The 18,124-nt window shown below is 39.7% G+C and overlaps 1 protein-coding gene across 5 annotated transcripts in view; it reads left to right on the forward strand.

Moving 5' to 3' along the window:
- LOC132201784 (spectrin beta chain) overlaps positions 1-18,124 on the forward strand; it is a 34,862-nt gene that overhangs the window by 5,817 nt on the left and 10,921 nt on the right. For 4 of the 5 annotated variants that reach the window (XM_059628253.1, XM_059628250.1, XM_059628252.1 and 1 more), the window contains exons 2-18: positions 11,692-11,852; positions 12,235-12,402; positions 13,237-13,353; positions 13,419-13,527; positions 13,767-13,931; positions 13,987-14,099; positions 14,162-14,349; positions 14,402-14,627; positions 14,674-14,805; positions 14,859-15,080; positions 15,137-15,523; positions 15,575-15,988; positions 16,044-16,244; positions 16,294-16,513; positions 16,567-17,020; positions 17,225-17,579; positions 17,638-18,099. In XM_059628253.1, coding sequence (XP_059484236.1) covers positions 11,733-11,852; positions 12,235-12,402; positions 13,237-13,353; positions 13,419-13,527; positions 13,767-13,931; positions 13,987-14,099; positions 14,162-14,349; positions 14,402-14,627; positions 14,674-14,805; positions 14,859-15,080; positions 15,137-15,523; positions 15,575-15,988; positions 16,044-16,244; positions 16,294-16,513; positions 16,567-17,020; positions 17,225-17,579; positions 17,638-18,099 — 4,053 coding nt within the window. In that variant the 5' untranslated portion in view covers positions 11,692-11,732. Of the gene's footprint in view, positions 1-6,525; positions 6,683-11,691; positions 11,853-12,234; positions 12,403-13,236; positions 13,354-13,418; positions 13,528-13,766; positions 13,932-13,986; positions 14,100-14,161; positions 14,350-14,401; positions 14,628-14,673; positions 14,806-14,858; positions 15,081-15,136; positions 15,524-15,574; positions 15,989-16,043; positions 16,245-16,293; positions 16,514-16,566; positions 17,021-17,224; positions 17,580-17,637; positions 18,100-18,124 lie in introns of those variants that run through there. The other variant, XM_059628254.1, reaches the window with a different exon arrangement.

Raw genomic sequence — 18,124 nt, forward strand, 5'->3', positions numbered from 1 at the left:
AGCCAAGGGCCTCAAGCCAAATAGATTTTTAGATTGTTATTCTCCTCGATTCGCTGATTTCAATGTTGGCACGCTGGCCGGCACAGATTTGACGCCCGTCACTAATCTGATGTCGGGGTAGCGCCTCGCCCAAATGGCGCCCTTTGTTTCCGAGATAACGCCTTCTCAGAGGTCTGCTTTGGGGAGAAATCGGACACTTTTGTAGCTGATGCATTACATGCGAGCACTTGAAAAGTGAAATCGCCAAACACGAAGCTTGTCTTCATAAAGTGGAGACGCTCAGGGAGTTGTAAATTTCCCTTATCAGGGCGGATTTACTGTCGTGCCATAAAATCGACCACTTTTAGATAACTGCTTCAAATCCTCTTGAGCCGGTTGTAAACGTTTCCGACGCCAAAGTACTGCTGATTCGCTATGGTTTATTGCTAAAAAATCTTGAATTCCGTTAAAAGCAGGAAACAGGGTAGGTGGAAACTGAAAATTAGGCTGGACGATTTTATATCATTCATGCTTGATCTTAAAATTAATAAGAGAAGTATTATTAAAAAATTTAGCTCTTTTTTTCTTATTATAAACAATTTTATTGATTTAGTACAAATATTTATAAATTAATCAATGAGTTTAAAGTTGTGTAAAATATTTAAAATATTTTTTTCAATTTGCTTGTTTGTGATTGCTCTTTAGTTGACCAAAGAAAACTCGTTTTCAACTCGTCACATTTATCGCTCTTAACAAATAATAATGAAGTTGTATGTAAAACGTAAGCATAACTATGGCAATTGAAACGACAACAAAGCAACAGTTTGCTAATTAATCGCATTCCTTTGCCCTTCGCTGCACGTTTCTGCGTGTTGCAATGCAAAGCGATTTGCATTCTCCGCCGATCAGGTCAGTTATGTGGCGTCAATTAATAACATCAACACCCAAGTAGCAAATTAGCGTAAAAATCAAGCTAATTTTCTCGTGAGGCAGCTGCAAATAATTCCAAATATTCGTGCGCCCGCCTGCTAATCACGGCGGCAATAAAGTTTAACGACACTGCAGGCGCTATAATTTATACACTCGAGTGTTATTATAAATTAGCGTTTCGTATTCGCTCGGAATATTTCACAAGATTATTTTGGTATCTCTGGCGGGCGTGCACGACAAAGGAGGAAGAAGACGCGTGCTCAAGAGAGACGAACTCATCATCATGCATGTGCTCTCGTAATTAGATTCTTCAATAATTATACGCTCCAGACGGCCCCGTCGACGAGTTCCGAGCGCTTCGGGTTTATTTCGGCTTCTCGCTATCAGGAAAGTCGGTCTCAGAAAATGCGAAAAACGGCGGCGTCGAGCTCAAGTGTTGTGTGGCTCGTGCGGTTTTAACGCGTTTTGCGCCATACGGGCCGCGTCAAAGTTTCTCGATAGGTGGTCTAACAATGAGAGAGGAAATTTTAATTGCGATAACTCAATGCTTAATGGACGCCCGCTCAATTCAACCGTTATGTCTTTCTTCGTTTCTCCATAATTTACCTCAAAATCAGAAAAAAAAATCCTTCTAAGAATCTTGAAGTTGGGTTTATGTACGTAACCCCTTGATTAAAAATAGACTAAATCAATAATTTTATTTACAAAATTAATTTTAAACAAAATTGAATGCGCTTAATAATTTGGATAGCATTTTTTTTTTTTTTTTTTTTTTTGTGAATTGAGAATTGACAAATTTTTAAATTTTATTAATATCTTTTTCTCTTGAACCCTTGTATTGTAACTGAAGACTTATGGGATCGTGAAACACATTCCTCACATCCGCACCCAGCCCCACATAAATTTAATGCATTAGTCTCAATTGCCGAACGCTGCTGGTCCGTAAGACAATACCGCCGAATGATAAACGTGCAAGACAAGATGACACAGTGAGAGAGAGGCGTGAACAAGCAACACTTGTAGCTGATGACAATCATCATTAATTATTAATTGGAGACATCTGGACAGAAGTCCTGCTCCTCCTTTTTTTACATCCGCACGCACTTGGCTCTCCTCTCAAGTACTCGCGGAAGTCGATCCTTTTTTTCCTTTGAAATCTTTAGCTCATTTCAATCAGCGAGAGTTTGTCGCGTTTTTGTCCGCATTTCTAAGCAATGACTTTCCCTTTTTTTACACTTATTTATTATGTTGCGGGCGTTTTTCTCGTCATGTGTGTTTTTATCTCTCGCTGCCAACAAATTGCTTGGCTGGGACGACCTTGAGCTTGCAGTCATTGCCGTCGACTTTGAAGAATCACCCTAGCACTTTTAAACGTTGTTTTTCGTCTGTGAAACTTACATCATGCACCACACAAATACGTAAATCAAAACTTACAATGCGTCAAAACATACCTAATAAATATTTTGACAAAATAATGACATTTTTTATTGAACGCCTGGGTGTACAAGCTAAATTAATTAGTTAATTCTTCCATTTATTGAAAGTCTTATTTTTACAATTCAAAAATATAAATTTATTATTTAATTTTCAATTCGATGAGTGCAAATATTAATGAAACATTTTTTAATTTAAATAATAAACACTTTAAGGTTTTTCTTAATTATTTTTAAATTTTAAAAATTTTTAAATTCATTTAAATAAAATATTTTTTGCTTTAATTACTACGCTATAATTTCCAAATTCAATTCTTGTTTACTTTATTTATTTCTTGAATATTTACAATGAGTGTGGGAAAAATTGTCAGGCCTGGTCATTTCCGCAAAGTAATTGCCCTCCATCAGTGGCATCGTGTTTATATCACAGAATATAATTTAAATATTTCTTATTAAATGAAGGATCAGAACAGAAGATAAGCATAGATTTTTTAGAAACAAAAATATGTGGTTGTTTCAAACATATAAATTTGTATAAATTTAATGTATATATACTTATTTTATACATATTTCGCCCACTTTAATGATTTAATGTAAATTTCACTGACGATTTTTCTCACTAGTCAGCAGATTTAAAAATTGATAGAAACCCAACAAAAAATTATACTTTCCTCTTCCTCATCACTTATTGTGTGCGATAGTGAGCGCACTTTGCAAGAGTGATTGATCGCCTTTTGTACAGCAGGCACGACAAAAAAATTCCGATAATTACTGGTGTGCAAGAGTAGCGCGCTTTATGCCGATCTCGCATAATAGGCGCGTTGGGTGTCGGAAATTTTGCATCGCGCGACGACTATCTGGGCGCCTCGCTGCGAGTGACGCAATGTTTGTTGGCATTCGCTGTTCGCCCGGCCAACAATATAATAATACGCGCGTCTGTGCAAAAGAGGTATGCGCGCGATCATAATTATTCCTCTTTCTCGGAGTTGCCGAGCGCGTAATTACACTAAAATGGAAGAAGATTTGCGATGAGACTGAGAGAGTCGGATGCGTGAGCCGGTTGTAAAACTTAATTGGCTTGCATCGCTACTTTGAACATTAGAAGCCTTCGATCGCTCTAACACAGGTGGAAATATATTATTTTATTCTGATTCATTTCGGAGCATATTCGAGAATCACCTGTTGGCGGATCTCGGCAGCACCGCGTGATGAATGGCTTAATTAATTTCGGTGCTGCCCGCGAAAGGATGAAAAAAAAATTATACAATTCTCCAACGTGAGTCATTGGCACCGACGCTCGGCTGAACTTTTACTCGCGCCCGGCCATTATTCATCACTCCTTTTTGCGAATTCAATTTTTGTCAGGCGATTCGTCACAAGTTGATTATCCTCGACGCACTTCCGCGCATGGTGTTTTTCAGAGACGGACAGGCTGGCTGGACCTGTATGGAAATGTGACGGCTGAGGCTAAATAAATAATTACCGTGCCAAACATCGCCAGATGTACGGTCAAACAAGACGGTGGTGATAAAAGATGGTTGCGAATTGTAATCATTAAAACTCCTTTCGTTGATGCTTTTGCCAATTTTAGCATTCATTATTTATATATTTTCATACCTTTGAGCCAATGATAAAATACCTGCAAATAAAAGGTTCTAAGAGCTATTAAAAACAATTATTGATATTTTGTTCCTCAATTTTACTTCGAAATATAAATAAATTGATTGAAAAAGGTTTGATCACTTAAAATTTCTAGATGTTTCATTTAAATTTTTTAGTATTTCTTATTTTAGTTTTTTTTTATACATATATTTTCAGTGTTTTTATCTGTGGCAATAAATGAATAACGATTTTTGAAAGTTTTCCATTCTTCTTGAATTGAGTTTGTAGAGTTTCTAATTCATATCTCACAATCAGAGCCTCATATTATAAACTTTTATTTATTAAAACTATATAAAAAGTCCTAATAGCTTACAATTAGAGTTGCTTTTAAAGAAGCCGTGAATTTAAAAAAAGGATTATTTAATTATTATTTTTTTTAATTAATTAAACATTTGAAATTCTTACTCCCGACCCGAAACCTCACTGCCAATGAGCTTATTCAGTAAATATCCAATCTATATACCATTAAATGCGCTATAAATTCCTGCTAATGACGAGCAAACACTCTTAATTACACCCCAGTCTAATTGAATGAGTTTTAATGAGATTTTTTTTGCAAGTGGACAAGATCCGTGTGTTCAGGGCAAGATGATATCTGGTCTGCACGAGATGGAAGCGACTTCTGCGATGCACGCTTGGTTAGCTTTTGAGTGATTGACGCACCACGAATTATTGCACGCACCAAAGAGAGGCCAGTTCAAAAAGGGTTTCGGCCTCAAGACATGCACGCTTAAGGCGGGGCCGGCCGGCGTTGCTTTCCAGCTAATTTGGTAATCCGCGCACGAAACGCTCGGACTAGCGAGAGAGATGTTGTTCTTTTCGTACCGATTTTGATATTCCCTCTGCGTGGACGAGGAGAAATGGAGAAAGAAAGCGGCGAGAGGTTGTCCCATTTTTGCTGCAATTTCTGCGCCGGTGACAATTTTTTAGCTCATGCATGCACTTTAAAGAGCGACTCACGAATTCAAATTATGTTTATCAACTCCAGTCACATTTTCCGCGCAGCACTTATATTTCTTTCGCCACGTTCCAATGTTGTTACTTTCATGCAGTGCGTCTCTCTTGTACAATACACACATTGTTCAACACGGGCGCCCCGTACTGAATAGGCAATTTTTATTTCAATTGATTTTTATGGCTCGGGGAAAAATGACTACTGCCTTTTGTCACGCTGCGATTGCCACGTGTTTTATTAAAAGCAAAACGCGTTCCTTCAAAATGTTCCGATTAAGTCGTCAGATAGAAATGTGTTGGTTTATCAAAAGGGAGCAAATGCAGGAAAGCGTCGGTCGACGTTTGAAAACGCATTAATCGAGTGACGCCCCATTCAACACAGCATCATATATATTCTCGGTCTGCTGGTGCCGCTTTTAAAAGCTCCTTTGTGGAATGCTGCGCGCGATATGAAATTGTTTCTCCAATGTGTCTTTAATATCAGGGCCGTGTGTTTTATAATGCAGCAGTGATTGACTTATCAAGACGCTCCCCGGCGTTTTTAAAATAAACAGCTCCTATTTACGAATACGCCAAGTTGTGGTGCCGGTTCCTTCAGCGCAAGATATAAATTGTTTCGCCATCATCGTTTACACTAAACAGGGCATTATAAAAGGCTTAAAGCGTCGTCAAATGGAAGATGCATGATGGGTTGGTGGTTTGGCTACCACGAAAGAAGATTGATTAATTTGGTCTGGAAACGTCAGAATTTTGCCATGGAAATATAAATCATTGCAACTCACTTTGGACAATCTGATAAAATACTCCGATTTTAATTCCTAAAAAAAGCATTTTATATTCTTAATATAAAAAATTATTTTTTAAAAACTTTAATTATCATATTTAACTATTTTTTTTCACCTTTTTGAAAAAGAATTATGCTTTATAAAATAACATGTGATAGTTAACCAATAATTTCATGTGTCATTGTATGAGCTAAATTAAATTTTGATCGCTCGAAATCACGAGCTATATTTGGCTGGCCCACCAAACATGAATTCCTTTCCAATTTCTACGTTTCCTTGCCTTGTTCGTATGAGCGTCGAATTCGCTGCATCATTTTCTCACCCACAGTGCGTGGAAAATGAGAATCAAAATTCAATTCTCGCTGCAGCATCCACGTCTGCTTTGTCAGTCTGCGTCCCTTTGTGCTGACCGAGCGTGCAAACATATAAATACGGCCACTTGTGCATGATGCGATTGTTGGTCGCCGGTAGCGCCGGGTAGGCGTCCATTACGAGCCACCTATCACTTATAACACTGTGGGGAATAAAATCAACAATGATGTCACCCGCTATTAGTATATATTAGCCAAATGAATTTTATATATATATTTTCAACGCAGCGATGCCGCAGTGGAAATAAAAAGCAGCTCATTAAAAATGACCTAACGAACTTGCCGTAAGTGGCGAGCAAGTTCGAAGGTCACTCCGTGTTGCTGCTGCCGCCGTTGGCTGCTGGAAAAATATTTCACGTTCTGTACATATCTTATCGGCGTGATAACAAGAAGATCCTTTTGCTGGCTGCATTTCGCATTCCATTTCTGAGAGAGCGGCGACGTATGCGTCTTACAATTAATTTTCTCTCCTCCAAAATGGTGAAGTGATTGGCAAAATGAGCGAGTACAAGTTTTGACTACACGAGGAATCCGGCCAGGCAAAACAGCTTCTCGGTCAGGAACTCGTGTAAGTGCATCTCTCAACTGTTTTTATTTGTATTTTGTTGCGAGAGAGTTCGGGCGCATTTATACAAATCCTCAGCGCTTCTAATTTATGGCACTTAATTAAAGGGCTTGCCGCGTTATCAGCGGCAAAACTAGTCCTTTTCGGGTGTGACCCGCCCAGTGGCTCCGAATTTTTATACTTTTCGTGGCACCGCAGCTTCTTAATTGCTTTAGTGCAGAGCCCAATTAGAAAATTATTGCTGCATCGAATTTGTTGCTTGTTATCAAAAACGTTCTTCAAAATTAAGAAAATGGTTTTTTCCCAGATAAGATTTCAACGTCACGTATACGAGGAAAGTAGTGTCCTCTGATTCTCTTTCCCCGAAATCAACTCAATCCTACATTTCCTGACGTCGCGTCTGCACAATTGAGCAATTTGTCGAAATAATAATCTCTCCGCGCTTTGTCTAAATCATACAGGACGAAAAAGCCAAAGTTCAGCGAATACAATATTTCATGCACAATGGCACAAGCTATAGCAATGATTTGTGAAAGAAAGATGAGTATCAAAATGGCACGAATGATTTATGTGATTCTTTATAAGGGAATTTTATTTTTGTGCAATTCCAGTGGATTTCCTTTATCTCTCGTAGAAACGTCAATCGATTGTCATTATTTGTTGATTTTGGTATTCTTTCAAATCGATAAGTATTTTTACCGGTGATAAGCAGCCCAGATTGTGATTATATTTCTTAATATAGAAATTGTGTAATTCAAAATAAATCTAGAAAAAAATAAGGTGACTGGAGTCAATGGGGCGCAGAGTTGTTGCTGTCAACTTTCTGGACGCACAATAAGGAAAAGATGCACCTAGGAACTAAAAATAGGCGTGCTGCTACCACATGTGCGCTTCCTCGCAGATGTTACACTTTTTATTGTTGATGCTGCTCGTCGGTCTGCTCGCACGTGTTCTCCAAATTTGTCTTAAAATAGCTGACAGTGAGCAGGAAAAGAGCGTCGTCGCACGTAATTGTTGCGGTGCGGCACATGGTCGGTCCCATTGCGATTATCCTGGCGTAAAGTAAATCGCGTCAAATACAAACCCAACACAGCGGCCGCCTCTGCGGAAATTTCGGACATAAAAACGTCAGATAAATTTTTTCGCCGCAGAAGGTTCAAAGACAACGAACGCTGCATAACTGACTGGCAGATTTCCAGCCATTTGATACTTTTGTCTGGCTCATGCGAAGTTAAAAAGACGATAGATTTCTGCGATACTATATGTATGTGCGGCTGAGACAGAAAAGTTTGAAGCAGTTTTGTTTTTATCCTGTGAAAATAACAAACCATAAACTCTTCAAAACAGCAGCTAGTGTGAAATCTTCAAATAACTTTCATTCTCACGCAGTCAGTTTTCCTTTGGTAATTTGCCTTAATTTATTTTATTACTATACATGTACTAAAATTATTAAAAATGAAAAATAATGTTTTAACAATAAAATGGAATCAATTTATTGCAAATAAAAATTAGAATTGCATATTTTTTAATAATAAATAAATTATAATGTCTCACAGACTAAAACTCGCTGAAAATTTATCATAATTTTGTAAATAAAATTTAAAGAGCTCACTTAGCTTTTTAAACAATACTGATGTCAGTCAAGAGATTGGCAAGAATGAATTGGAAACCAGTTTCAAGTGAGACACGCAGAGTGCACCGCGTCAGTAATGAAGTGCAGCATGCGAATTTCAGCATTGACCTCGTGACACAAAGGTGGCTGCTTATCGTGTCGAACAATGCGTTTGCTGTGAGAAATCGGCCCATAATGGCCCCACAGAGGAGAATAAATCCTCACTCAGCCTCCTCCTCCTCCTCATTCTCCAGAGAGAGCATCTCCATTCATGACTCTGTGAGAAGTGGGATATATTCTGAAAACGTCTCTTCCTTTTACACGAATATCCACCGCCTTTTATTTTGAATTCATAATTTATCCCTATATTGTTCTTTTTTTGCTTGTGTAGACGAGCGAATAAAAGAGAGGGTTATCTAGGCACTCGTGTGGCAACGCCAATTACGTCATTTCTGGAGTACGCCGCACAAGGGAGTGCCCTGTCAAGTAACCTAATACCGTTGCGGCGGATTTTTATACGTACGAAAACTGCACCAACTTCTTTTTGCCGGCGTCGAGAGAAAAAAGAAACAAAACTCACTTTCAGCAGCGCTGTCTTGCGAGGAACACGTTTCTTTTCACCTCTCTGTGCGTCTTAGCTGCTTATTTTGCTGATGCGAATTTTAAATTTCTGCAATTGTGAGGTGGATTTTCGGTTTTGATGCATTTTGCAAACAGCTGAAACGTAAACCTTTGTTGGTGCAGGTTCGGTAGAAAGTAGGTCGAGTTCAGTTGAAAAAAGGCGCACGGAGCTTTAAGTTTTTGCTTTTGTGGAATGCGACTCGCACTGTCTACGTATTCTAATTACATCCAATCCTATTCCAGTTCGCTTGTTTTCTCCTCAAGCACTACAAACTTGGATTTTATCTGTTTAAGTATTGAATTTCAAATGACCATTAAATTTAACTTGCACATTCAAACTTATTATTGTTATTATTCAATTTTATAACAAAATTTTTTAATTTTTATTTAATCTTTATGAATATTTACGTAAAATTGGCCTATAAACCAAAAAAATATTTCCAGAGATTTACAAAAAATTATCGTGGATGAGTACTTCCATTTTTTTTCATTCTTGTTGAGTTCTCGGTCATTGTCTAGCTTGTGTAACTAATTTTTGCCTAACAAGAGTAAATTTAATTAGCACGCCAGTTATCACTGGTCTGGTACTCAAAGGCAAAAGCCGTGAGTCAATTGCCATTAGGTTGGAAAATATACGAGGCGGGTCTTTGAACCGACCGTCGCGCATATTGACAGCTCACCGAAAGTATACAGAGAAAAATGATTTCGCAACGTCACAACTTTGGCTTAATTCGTATAATAACCCTCTCCGCTTCTGCCCGTCTGTCAGTTTACTTTTTCGAGTAGCTGCTGCTGCTTGGCAAACAAACTCGCAAAATCTCCGCGCATGTGATGATTTGCTTGCTTTTGTTGTGACTGCGAGCGTTGGAGGCTTTCGGTTGCCAACCATTTCGCAAGGACCCAAAGCAGGCGTCATTTTCGCACTCTGCGTCAAGCGCAGATTTGTTTGCTCACGAGACGAGTGGGTGTTCAATTATTTTTACCGCTTACTAAGCGAGAAGTCATAAATTTTAGCTTGGATTGGCGAGGCGCTGATTTTTGCACCGGAGGACTCAAATAAAATAAAAACTAGATTCAACGATCACTAGCCATATCACGATCTATGAATGACAGTTCGATTTGCATAATTACGTCGTGCTCCAGTAATTTCCCCGTGGCAACAAAGCTCTGCTTCCCAAACCAAGAATTTTTCGACCGGATTTTCTGCATTTCTACCAAATTGTTTTCTCCTTGAAATATGCTCGCGAATTGAAGTTCGATGAGCTCCGTTTATTTGATTTCGCACGCGCAAGAGAGGGAGAGGGGCTTTCGGCGTGCTGCATGACTTCTCAAAACTGTTGACCCAGGCTCATTGGGCCAATTTAATTCAATCAATTGGGAGTGTCTTGCCATCCATTCAGCAACAAGCCGAGTTCGTTTGCAATCAATCATCTCTTATCGGTCCGATTACCCATGCAGAATGGGCGACTCCTTTATTTGCAAATTGGTCATTGTTGCAGACTTAATTACTCTCTTTCAAGCGCTGTGTTTATTTTGCATCGATCGCCATGGTGGCTCGTCTGACCTCTGAATTTAGAATAACGTGAATATTCAATTTCTGCCCATTTAGAAAAGAGAAAATGAATGTTCGACTCCATCTAAATTTAGTTATATTACACTAAATACCAAAAATAGACGAAACCAGCCAGAATGTCGTTTCATTTCAGTTCTCTCCTTTTTGTCGCGCATTTAAATGTGCACAGATTCGTTCCGTTCAACGGCGCCTATGATCCGTTTGGTCACAGTGCGGGGGCCGACGAAAGCGACTAACAAAGCCGTAAAAAGCCAGATGGAGGCAAAACAAATAAAAACGAAAGGGCACCACATGATGAGCGATTCGCTAATCCGACAGCGGTGTGTTATTCAGGGGTCCAGAGTTAGGAGGAAGTAATTTAACACGCTGCAGGTTTGTCGAGCGAGACGTCATACATATTATGCATATCAATATCGTGTTACCTGCGCGCCAAGCCAGCGACAAGCAGCTGAACCTCATGCGAATTACGCTGACTATAGAATGTTCATAATTAAAGCGACCTGCTTAAAATGTGGGTGGCGTCGGGTGAAAAATTGTAAGCGAGTAGTGAAAAAAATTACTGCAAACTTACCACCACTTGGTTTTTAATATGTTAGTTTTTACGTAAACTTTCCAGTTTTATAAGTGAATAGAAGCAAATTAAATTACTTGACTTTAATGACCAAGATAATAGTAGCAGAGGCGTTGTGAATAAACTCGCGCGTGATGCATAAGTCGAATAACTTTGAATACCCTTTTTACCCATGTCTTTACTGGAAGGTATCAATTTACAACGCACCGAGCCGCACTTTCATGGCTAAAACTGTCCAGACTTCTTGAAAGGCTTCGTGTCAGTTTTATTCAATGTTGCACTTTTTCAACTTTCTGATTCATGCCAATTCATGCTATGAAAAACAGTATATTTTAATTTTTTTAAAGTTTTAGAATTATTAAATAATTATTATACTATTATTGCTGCTTAGCTGTGAATAGGATGCTTCATGAATTTTAAATTAAATTTTTTTATATATAAAGAAATATGCAGATGATTTTAGGTTTTAATTTCCTAACATTAGCTTTATTTTGCTTTTTTTTTATCATAATTATAAGTCTTTTCCGGTTACCCTGTGTTTTGATCTGGACGGTTGTACATTCAAATTACTAAATTGTTTCAAGATTGCGGCTGACATGTAGGTCGAGTCTCACTTCCTCTCAATCTTGTTTCAGGGCGCCCCGATGTAATAGACATTTTAGACAGCGAGGAAGCGATGACCCAAAGAGAAGATGCTCTCAAGTTTGAGACTGCGCGCATCAAAGCGCTGCAGGAAGAGCGACTGCACATCCAGAAGAAGACCTTCACCAAGTGGATCAACTCCTTCCTGTCAAAGGTAAAGTGGACTCTTGTGGGAAAAACGACAACGCCCGCTCCTTGTACCAAAGACACTTACTTGCATAAACAATGAATGAATGCAAAACTCTCCTTGCACAAGTATGGAGCGATTATTTTAATTTTGGGAGAGCAATTTATTTCTGCAGACCAATTTGCAAATTATGAAGCATTTCTCTAATTTTCCGCTTGGACTGTTGCATGCAATTATTCTCCGCATCTTCAACCGAACGAAACCGCTTTTTGGTATTATGTAAATTAGGCTGTCAAATTTTATGACGCTCCTGGCGTGTTTCTCGTTCTGAGGAGCTCTTTGTAGAGTTTCTTAAATTTCAATCATACAATAGTTATCGTGCTAAAAATCGTCTAATTTCGATTCGCAGGCTCGGATGGAGGTGGAGGAGCTCTTCACAGATTTATCAGACGGCAAACGACTGCTCAAGCTCCTCGAAATCATCTCTGGCGAACGCTTAGGGAAGCCGAATAATGGGCGTATGCGAGTGCACAAGATTGAAAATGTGAACAAGAGTCTCGCCTTCCTACATACAAAGGTGAGTTGTTTTGTTGAGCACTGACCTTCTAACCTCGGCGCATCGCTCTTATAAATTGGAGGTGCCTTTTTTAGAATTTCGACTCGGCGAGCGGGCCGGATCATTAATCCCATAAAAGTATACTTATGCATGCAAGCGGTTTTCAATGGCCACAGCAAAAGAATCGTGCTGCTGGTACGACTCTATTTGGCTCGGTGGCACAATGAGACGAGGCGAAGAAAAATTTTCGCCTCGGGAATTCCTTTACTATTGGATTTTAAGTCATTTAACGCGTTTTGCATTTTACTTTTTATTTGCGCGAAAATTTCGCCAGTTTTGCTCGGCTTATTTGATCTCCCTACTTCTGGAAGAAGCGGCGGCATTTGCAGTGCAAATAAATGTTCGGCATGTGAGTAAAAAAAATCAGCCCGCAAGGCACACAAGCAGAAAGAGAACCCGTCTCCCCTTTGTGAGCCAACACATGTTACACAAGCCGCTTTTTTTGCGTGCTGAGCAAACAGCGATTTTCATTTTCGTCCGTGTTATCACGCGCACATCGTCTCTCGGGCGACAATCTCTGAAAGAACTTATCAGTCGCAATGCAAATAAATCAATACAGGCGAGCCAGCCTGTTTTTTTTATTTATTTTTTACCTTCGACCGCAAATTGTTTCCGGCCCAATGAATTCCCTTTCTCCCTTTATTAGCATATACATGCACGCATTCCGCCGCCTAACAAGAGCATTATTCCGTGCCCTGCTGCCGGTGCATTGAATGCATTGTTCATTTATATTTCAATAAAACTAATGCACCGTTCGTTGGTCGACCACTTTCAAAATGCTAATTGCTGCCGCAGGTGAGACTCGAGAGTATTGGAGCTGAGGACATTGTGGACGGGAACCCGAGACTCATCCTCGGCCTTATCTGGACCATCATCCTCAGATTCCAGATTCAAGAGATCGAAATAGAAGTTGTAAGTGAAAATCAATCTTGTAATGAGTCACTCAGCAGACTGACGCGTGAATGACTAATTAATAGGAGGAGGACAATGAATCAAGTGAAAAGAGATCCGCCAAGGACGCACTCTTGCTGTGGTGCCAGAGAAAGACGTCAGGTTACCCCGGAGTCAATATTCAAGATTTTTCATGTGAGTCTCGTGCATATCACATGTTTTCATTGAACGCTTGGGTAAATAGTTTGAAACCCTATAAGTGCAATGGAAGCCATACGTCTTCAGACATTACTGGCTTGTGATCCCAACATGGAAAAAAGAACCAGAATGCACCTTAATTAGTGCATATTGCAAACTGAAACTATTTCACCCTTGGGTTGAATGCAATAAAGAATAAATCTTTAAAAATAATCATTTTGAATTTGCTTTTTTAGCCTCATGGCGTTCTGGTTTGGGCTTCAACGCGCTTATCCATTCGCACAGACCGGATCTGATTGATTTCAACAAATTATCGCCGGGCAAGCACATCGACAACCTAAACTATGCCTTTGATGTGGCGCAAAACGAATTGGGCGTGCCAAGACTGCTCGATGCTGAAGGTAATTTTAATCTAAATCACCCTTCCTTGCACGAATAACTCATAAATTTCTGCAGACATCGACACCCACCGACCTGATGAAAAATCTGTCCTCACGTATGTTGCCTCCTATTACCACACATTTGCCAGGATGAAGACGGAGATGAAGTCTGGCAAGAGAATAGCCAACGTAATTAATCATCACTCAAAAAAATATGTAATTACTTTAAAATTTGCCTAATCACTCTGTAGATCCTTGGCCAAGTGCTTGACTCGGAAAAAAGGAAGGCTCGCTATGAGCTCTTGAGTACAAATCTCTTAGATTGGATCAGGACAAAAATTGCAGAACTAAATGATCATGCATTCCCAAACTCTCTGGAGGGCACACAAAGCTTGATGCTTGCTTTCAAGCAGTACAGAACACTGGAAAAGCCACTCAAGTATGTTGAAAAAAAATCCTTCTGACCACAATATAATTATTTTTGTTAACAGGTACCTCGAATTGAATGAAATTGAAATGTTGCACTTCCATATCAACACGCAGCTGAAATCGCTATCACAGCCATTATTTGTTCCTCTGGATGGGCAGCTAATCCAGGACCTACAAAGAGCCTGGGAAAACCTTGAAAAGGCCGAAAATAGAAGAGAGTCGGCTCTCAGGACAGAGTTACAACGTCAAGAGAGATTAGAGCAGCTAGCATACAAATTTGAGAGAAAGGTACCTCATTTTTTCTACCTTCCTAATACTAATTTTTGTATTGCAGAGGATTTTACGAGATGGCTACTTAAAGGAGATGATCCAAGTCCTTTCTGACCCTCGCTATGGGTCAAATTTAGCTCAAGTTGATGCCACAGTGAAAAAACACGAGGCCATAAGTGCAGACATTCATGCCAGGGTTTGTTTTGAATTTTGATTATTGTATGCATTTCCTGAAGTCCACAATTACAGGAGGAAAGATTTAATGATTTGACAAACATGGCTGAAGAGCTTGTCAAAGAAAATTACCATGGCTGTGAAAACGTTGTTGAAAAGGAGCAAGAGGTTATGAAGAGGTGGAAAGATCTGCTCTCCCTCCTGGATAAACACAAGACTTCTTTAACAACTATGTCGTGGTTGATGTCCACCTTAAGAGAAATTGACACATTAATCGGAACTATTGATGAGCTTGCGGTAACTTCGACGACCCTAGCTTAAAGTCAGTAAGTCAATGAATAATCTCATTACAGGTCAGCTTCCTGAGCAACGAGGTTGGAAATCACTTAATTGCAGTGGAGGATTTGCTGCAGATCCATGCACTCAGTGAACTGCAAGTAAATTCTATTGGAGAAGCTCAGAGAAAGCTTCATCGTCAGTCCCAGAACTTCCTTGCCTCGGGACACAAGGAGGCGCCAGTCTTACAGAAAAGGCTGAAGCAGTTTGACGCTGCGTATGTTAGACTACAAGAACAGATGGCCCATCGTAGGAGTCGTCTGGAAGATGCCAGAACCTTTTTCCAGTTTATCCAAGACCACGAGGAAGAGGAAGGATGGATAATTGAAAAGGGAAGGATTTGCCAGGCAGAGGTCACAGCCAAAGATTTGAGAGCGGTTCTTAGCTTGCAGCAAAAGCATAAGGTAAAGTGAATTATTATATTAAACATTTCAATGCTCAGGCTATTTGTCCAGGCTCTCCAAGCGGAAATGAAAGCCAGAAGGCCAAAGTCGGAACAATTGGTTTCTGCAGGAAAACGGCTGGTCACTGACAACCATCCAATGAGCTCTGAAATCGTGTCTAGGACGCAGGCCCTACATGAATTGTGGAGCAACCTTGAGCAGCTTGCTGCTCTGAAAAGTGCCAAATTAGAAGATGCGGCAAAGGCTTACCAGTTCTACGCTGATGCCAATGAAGCAGAATCTTGGCTGAAAGAGCGCCAAGCTCTGGTAGAATCAAGAGATTTGGGACAGGACGAGCCTAGTTCACAAGCCCTTCTCCAAAGGCACAAGGACCTTGAGGGCGAGCTTAGTGCATATCAAGGTGATGTAGACACCTTAAATGCCCAGGCAGAGGCCCTACTTTCTGCTGGAATCACCAAGCTAGAGGTAAAATTGGAGCCTTAAAAAAGAGTAAAAGGTTATGTGATAAAAATTTTCTTAGCTTTTGATGCCAAGTGAAATGGAGCCTGAGAAAATTGTTGAGGAGTGGACTCAAGAAGTCAGAACTGTGCCACAAGAAGTATGGGTTGAGGAAGAAATTGAAAAAATAGAACCTAAAACTGTACTCGAGCAACGTTCAGTGCCACAAGTTAAATCCTTGTACCCATTTAGTGGACAAGGAATGTCAATGGTTAAGGGAGAGGTGGGTAAATAAATTTAGGTTTCGACCTTAATTTTATTGAAATATTTAGCTGATGTTCCTATTGGAAAAAACAAATGGTGACTGGTGGCATGTGCGAAGAGCCGGAGGTCAAGACGGTTTTGTCCCTGCCAATTACGTACAGGAAGTTGAACCTAAAATCATTCAGGTTCAGGTTAGACGCCCTGAGAAGGTGAAAATCAAACAGAAGGTGAAGAAGATCCAAATGGTACAACAAACTGTGCCTGTTCGTAAACAAGTAAAACAACCTCGTAAGTACATTTTCATCATGTTTTACTTTAATTTATAAAATTCAACGATACAGCTCGACCAAAACGGAGATCATCAGTTGAGGATGCAGGTGTTGAAAAACGGCAGAAAAAGATCAATGACACATACAGTAAGCTTCAAGAGCAAGCCAAAAAGCGCAGAGTTCTATTAGAGGATGCAATTCGACTGTACGGCTTCTACAGAGAATGCGACTCTTTTGAAAAGTGGATGAAGGACTGTGAGAAGATGCTCAACAGTGAAGAGCCTTCTGACAATGTTGATGCCGCTCGAAGGCAGTACGAGAAGTTCCTCACAGACATGAGCGCCAGTGGACGCAGATTAGAGGACATTGACAAAGCAGTCAAAGAGTTTGCCGCTCAAGGACATAGCAGTTTGACTGATATTAAGGCCAGACAGAGACAGATCCATTCATTGTGGGACCATCTCAACAAGCTAAGAGCAGAGCGAGAGAAGAGTCTGGAGGGAGCTTCCAGCGTTGAACTCTTTAGGTTAGTTTTTGTTTGTAATTGAGAATTTTTTAACCAAATTAGTAACAAAAATTTATTAAAAATGTAAAGTAAATTTATCAGTTTGTATAAAAATTTAGTAACAAAAATAATTTAAATAATATTTTAATTTTTTATTTCTATCAATATGATTAATTATTAAAAATATTTAATAATTAATTTTAATAATAACTTTAAAATTTGAAGGCGAACTTGCGAAGAAGCAAAAGACTGGATGGTTGAGAAAATGACTCAGTTGGATTCTGATGAGCTTGGACCAGATTTGAAAACTGTTCAAGCGTTGCAAAGACGACATGGCAACCTTGAAAGAGAGTTGGCCCCTGTGCAAGACAAGGTTGAAAGGGTCAACCTTTTAGCTGCGTCTGTCAAGAACAACTATCCTAATGAGAAGGAAAATGTCAATGCTAGGCAGAAAGAAATTCAGAGTCTTTGGGAGAATGTTAAGACAAAAGCCTTAGAAAGGCGAACAAGGCTTGAAGATGCTGTGGGTCAGCAAATCTTCATCAACAGCTCTAAAAACCTGCTTGGCTGGCTCAGTGGCGTATGTTTTGTATAACTTATTTGTTTTAATAATACTAAAATTCTTTTTTTTTTTTCAGACGAAAGCAAAGCTGAAAGCCGAGGAGCCTGCAAAAGATGTTCAGACAGCTCAGAATTTGATCAAAGAGCACAAAGACATTCAAGACGACATCCAAGCTCACAAAGACGAGTTTGTGGAAGTCTGCAAACTTGGACGTCAGTTGATGGCCAGGCCCAACAGTGAAAGAGCCCTGATTCAAGACTTCATTGCCAGATTAAATGAGGGTCTTGCTGGAGCTCAAGATGACTGGGCAGCAAAGCAAAACCGCCTGCAACAGGGTCTGGCTTTGGCTCAGTTCAACAGGGAAGCTGACCAGATTGACGCCAATACTAAAAGCCACGAAGAGTTTCTTAAGTTCCCACAGCTTGGTGGCAATATTGACGACGTTGAAGCCCTTCTGAGGCAGCACGAAGATTTTGAAAACAAGCTGACGGCTCAAGAAGAGAGACTAAAGAATTTTGCAGTCGCAGCTGAAAAACTGGCAAGTGAATTTTTTCATGTAAAAT

Source organism: Neocloeon triangulifer, unplaced genomic scaffold (assembly GCF_031216515.1).
Source record: "Neocloeon triangulifer isolate White Clay Creek 2 clone unplaced genomic scaffold, ASM3121651v1 ptg000014l, whole genome shotgun sequence".
Taxonomy (NCBI): domain Eukaryota; kingdom Metazoa; phylum Arthropoda; class Insecta; order Ephemeroptera; family Baetidae; genus Neocloeon; species Neocloeon triangulifer.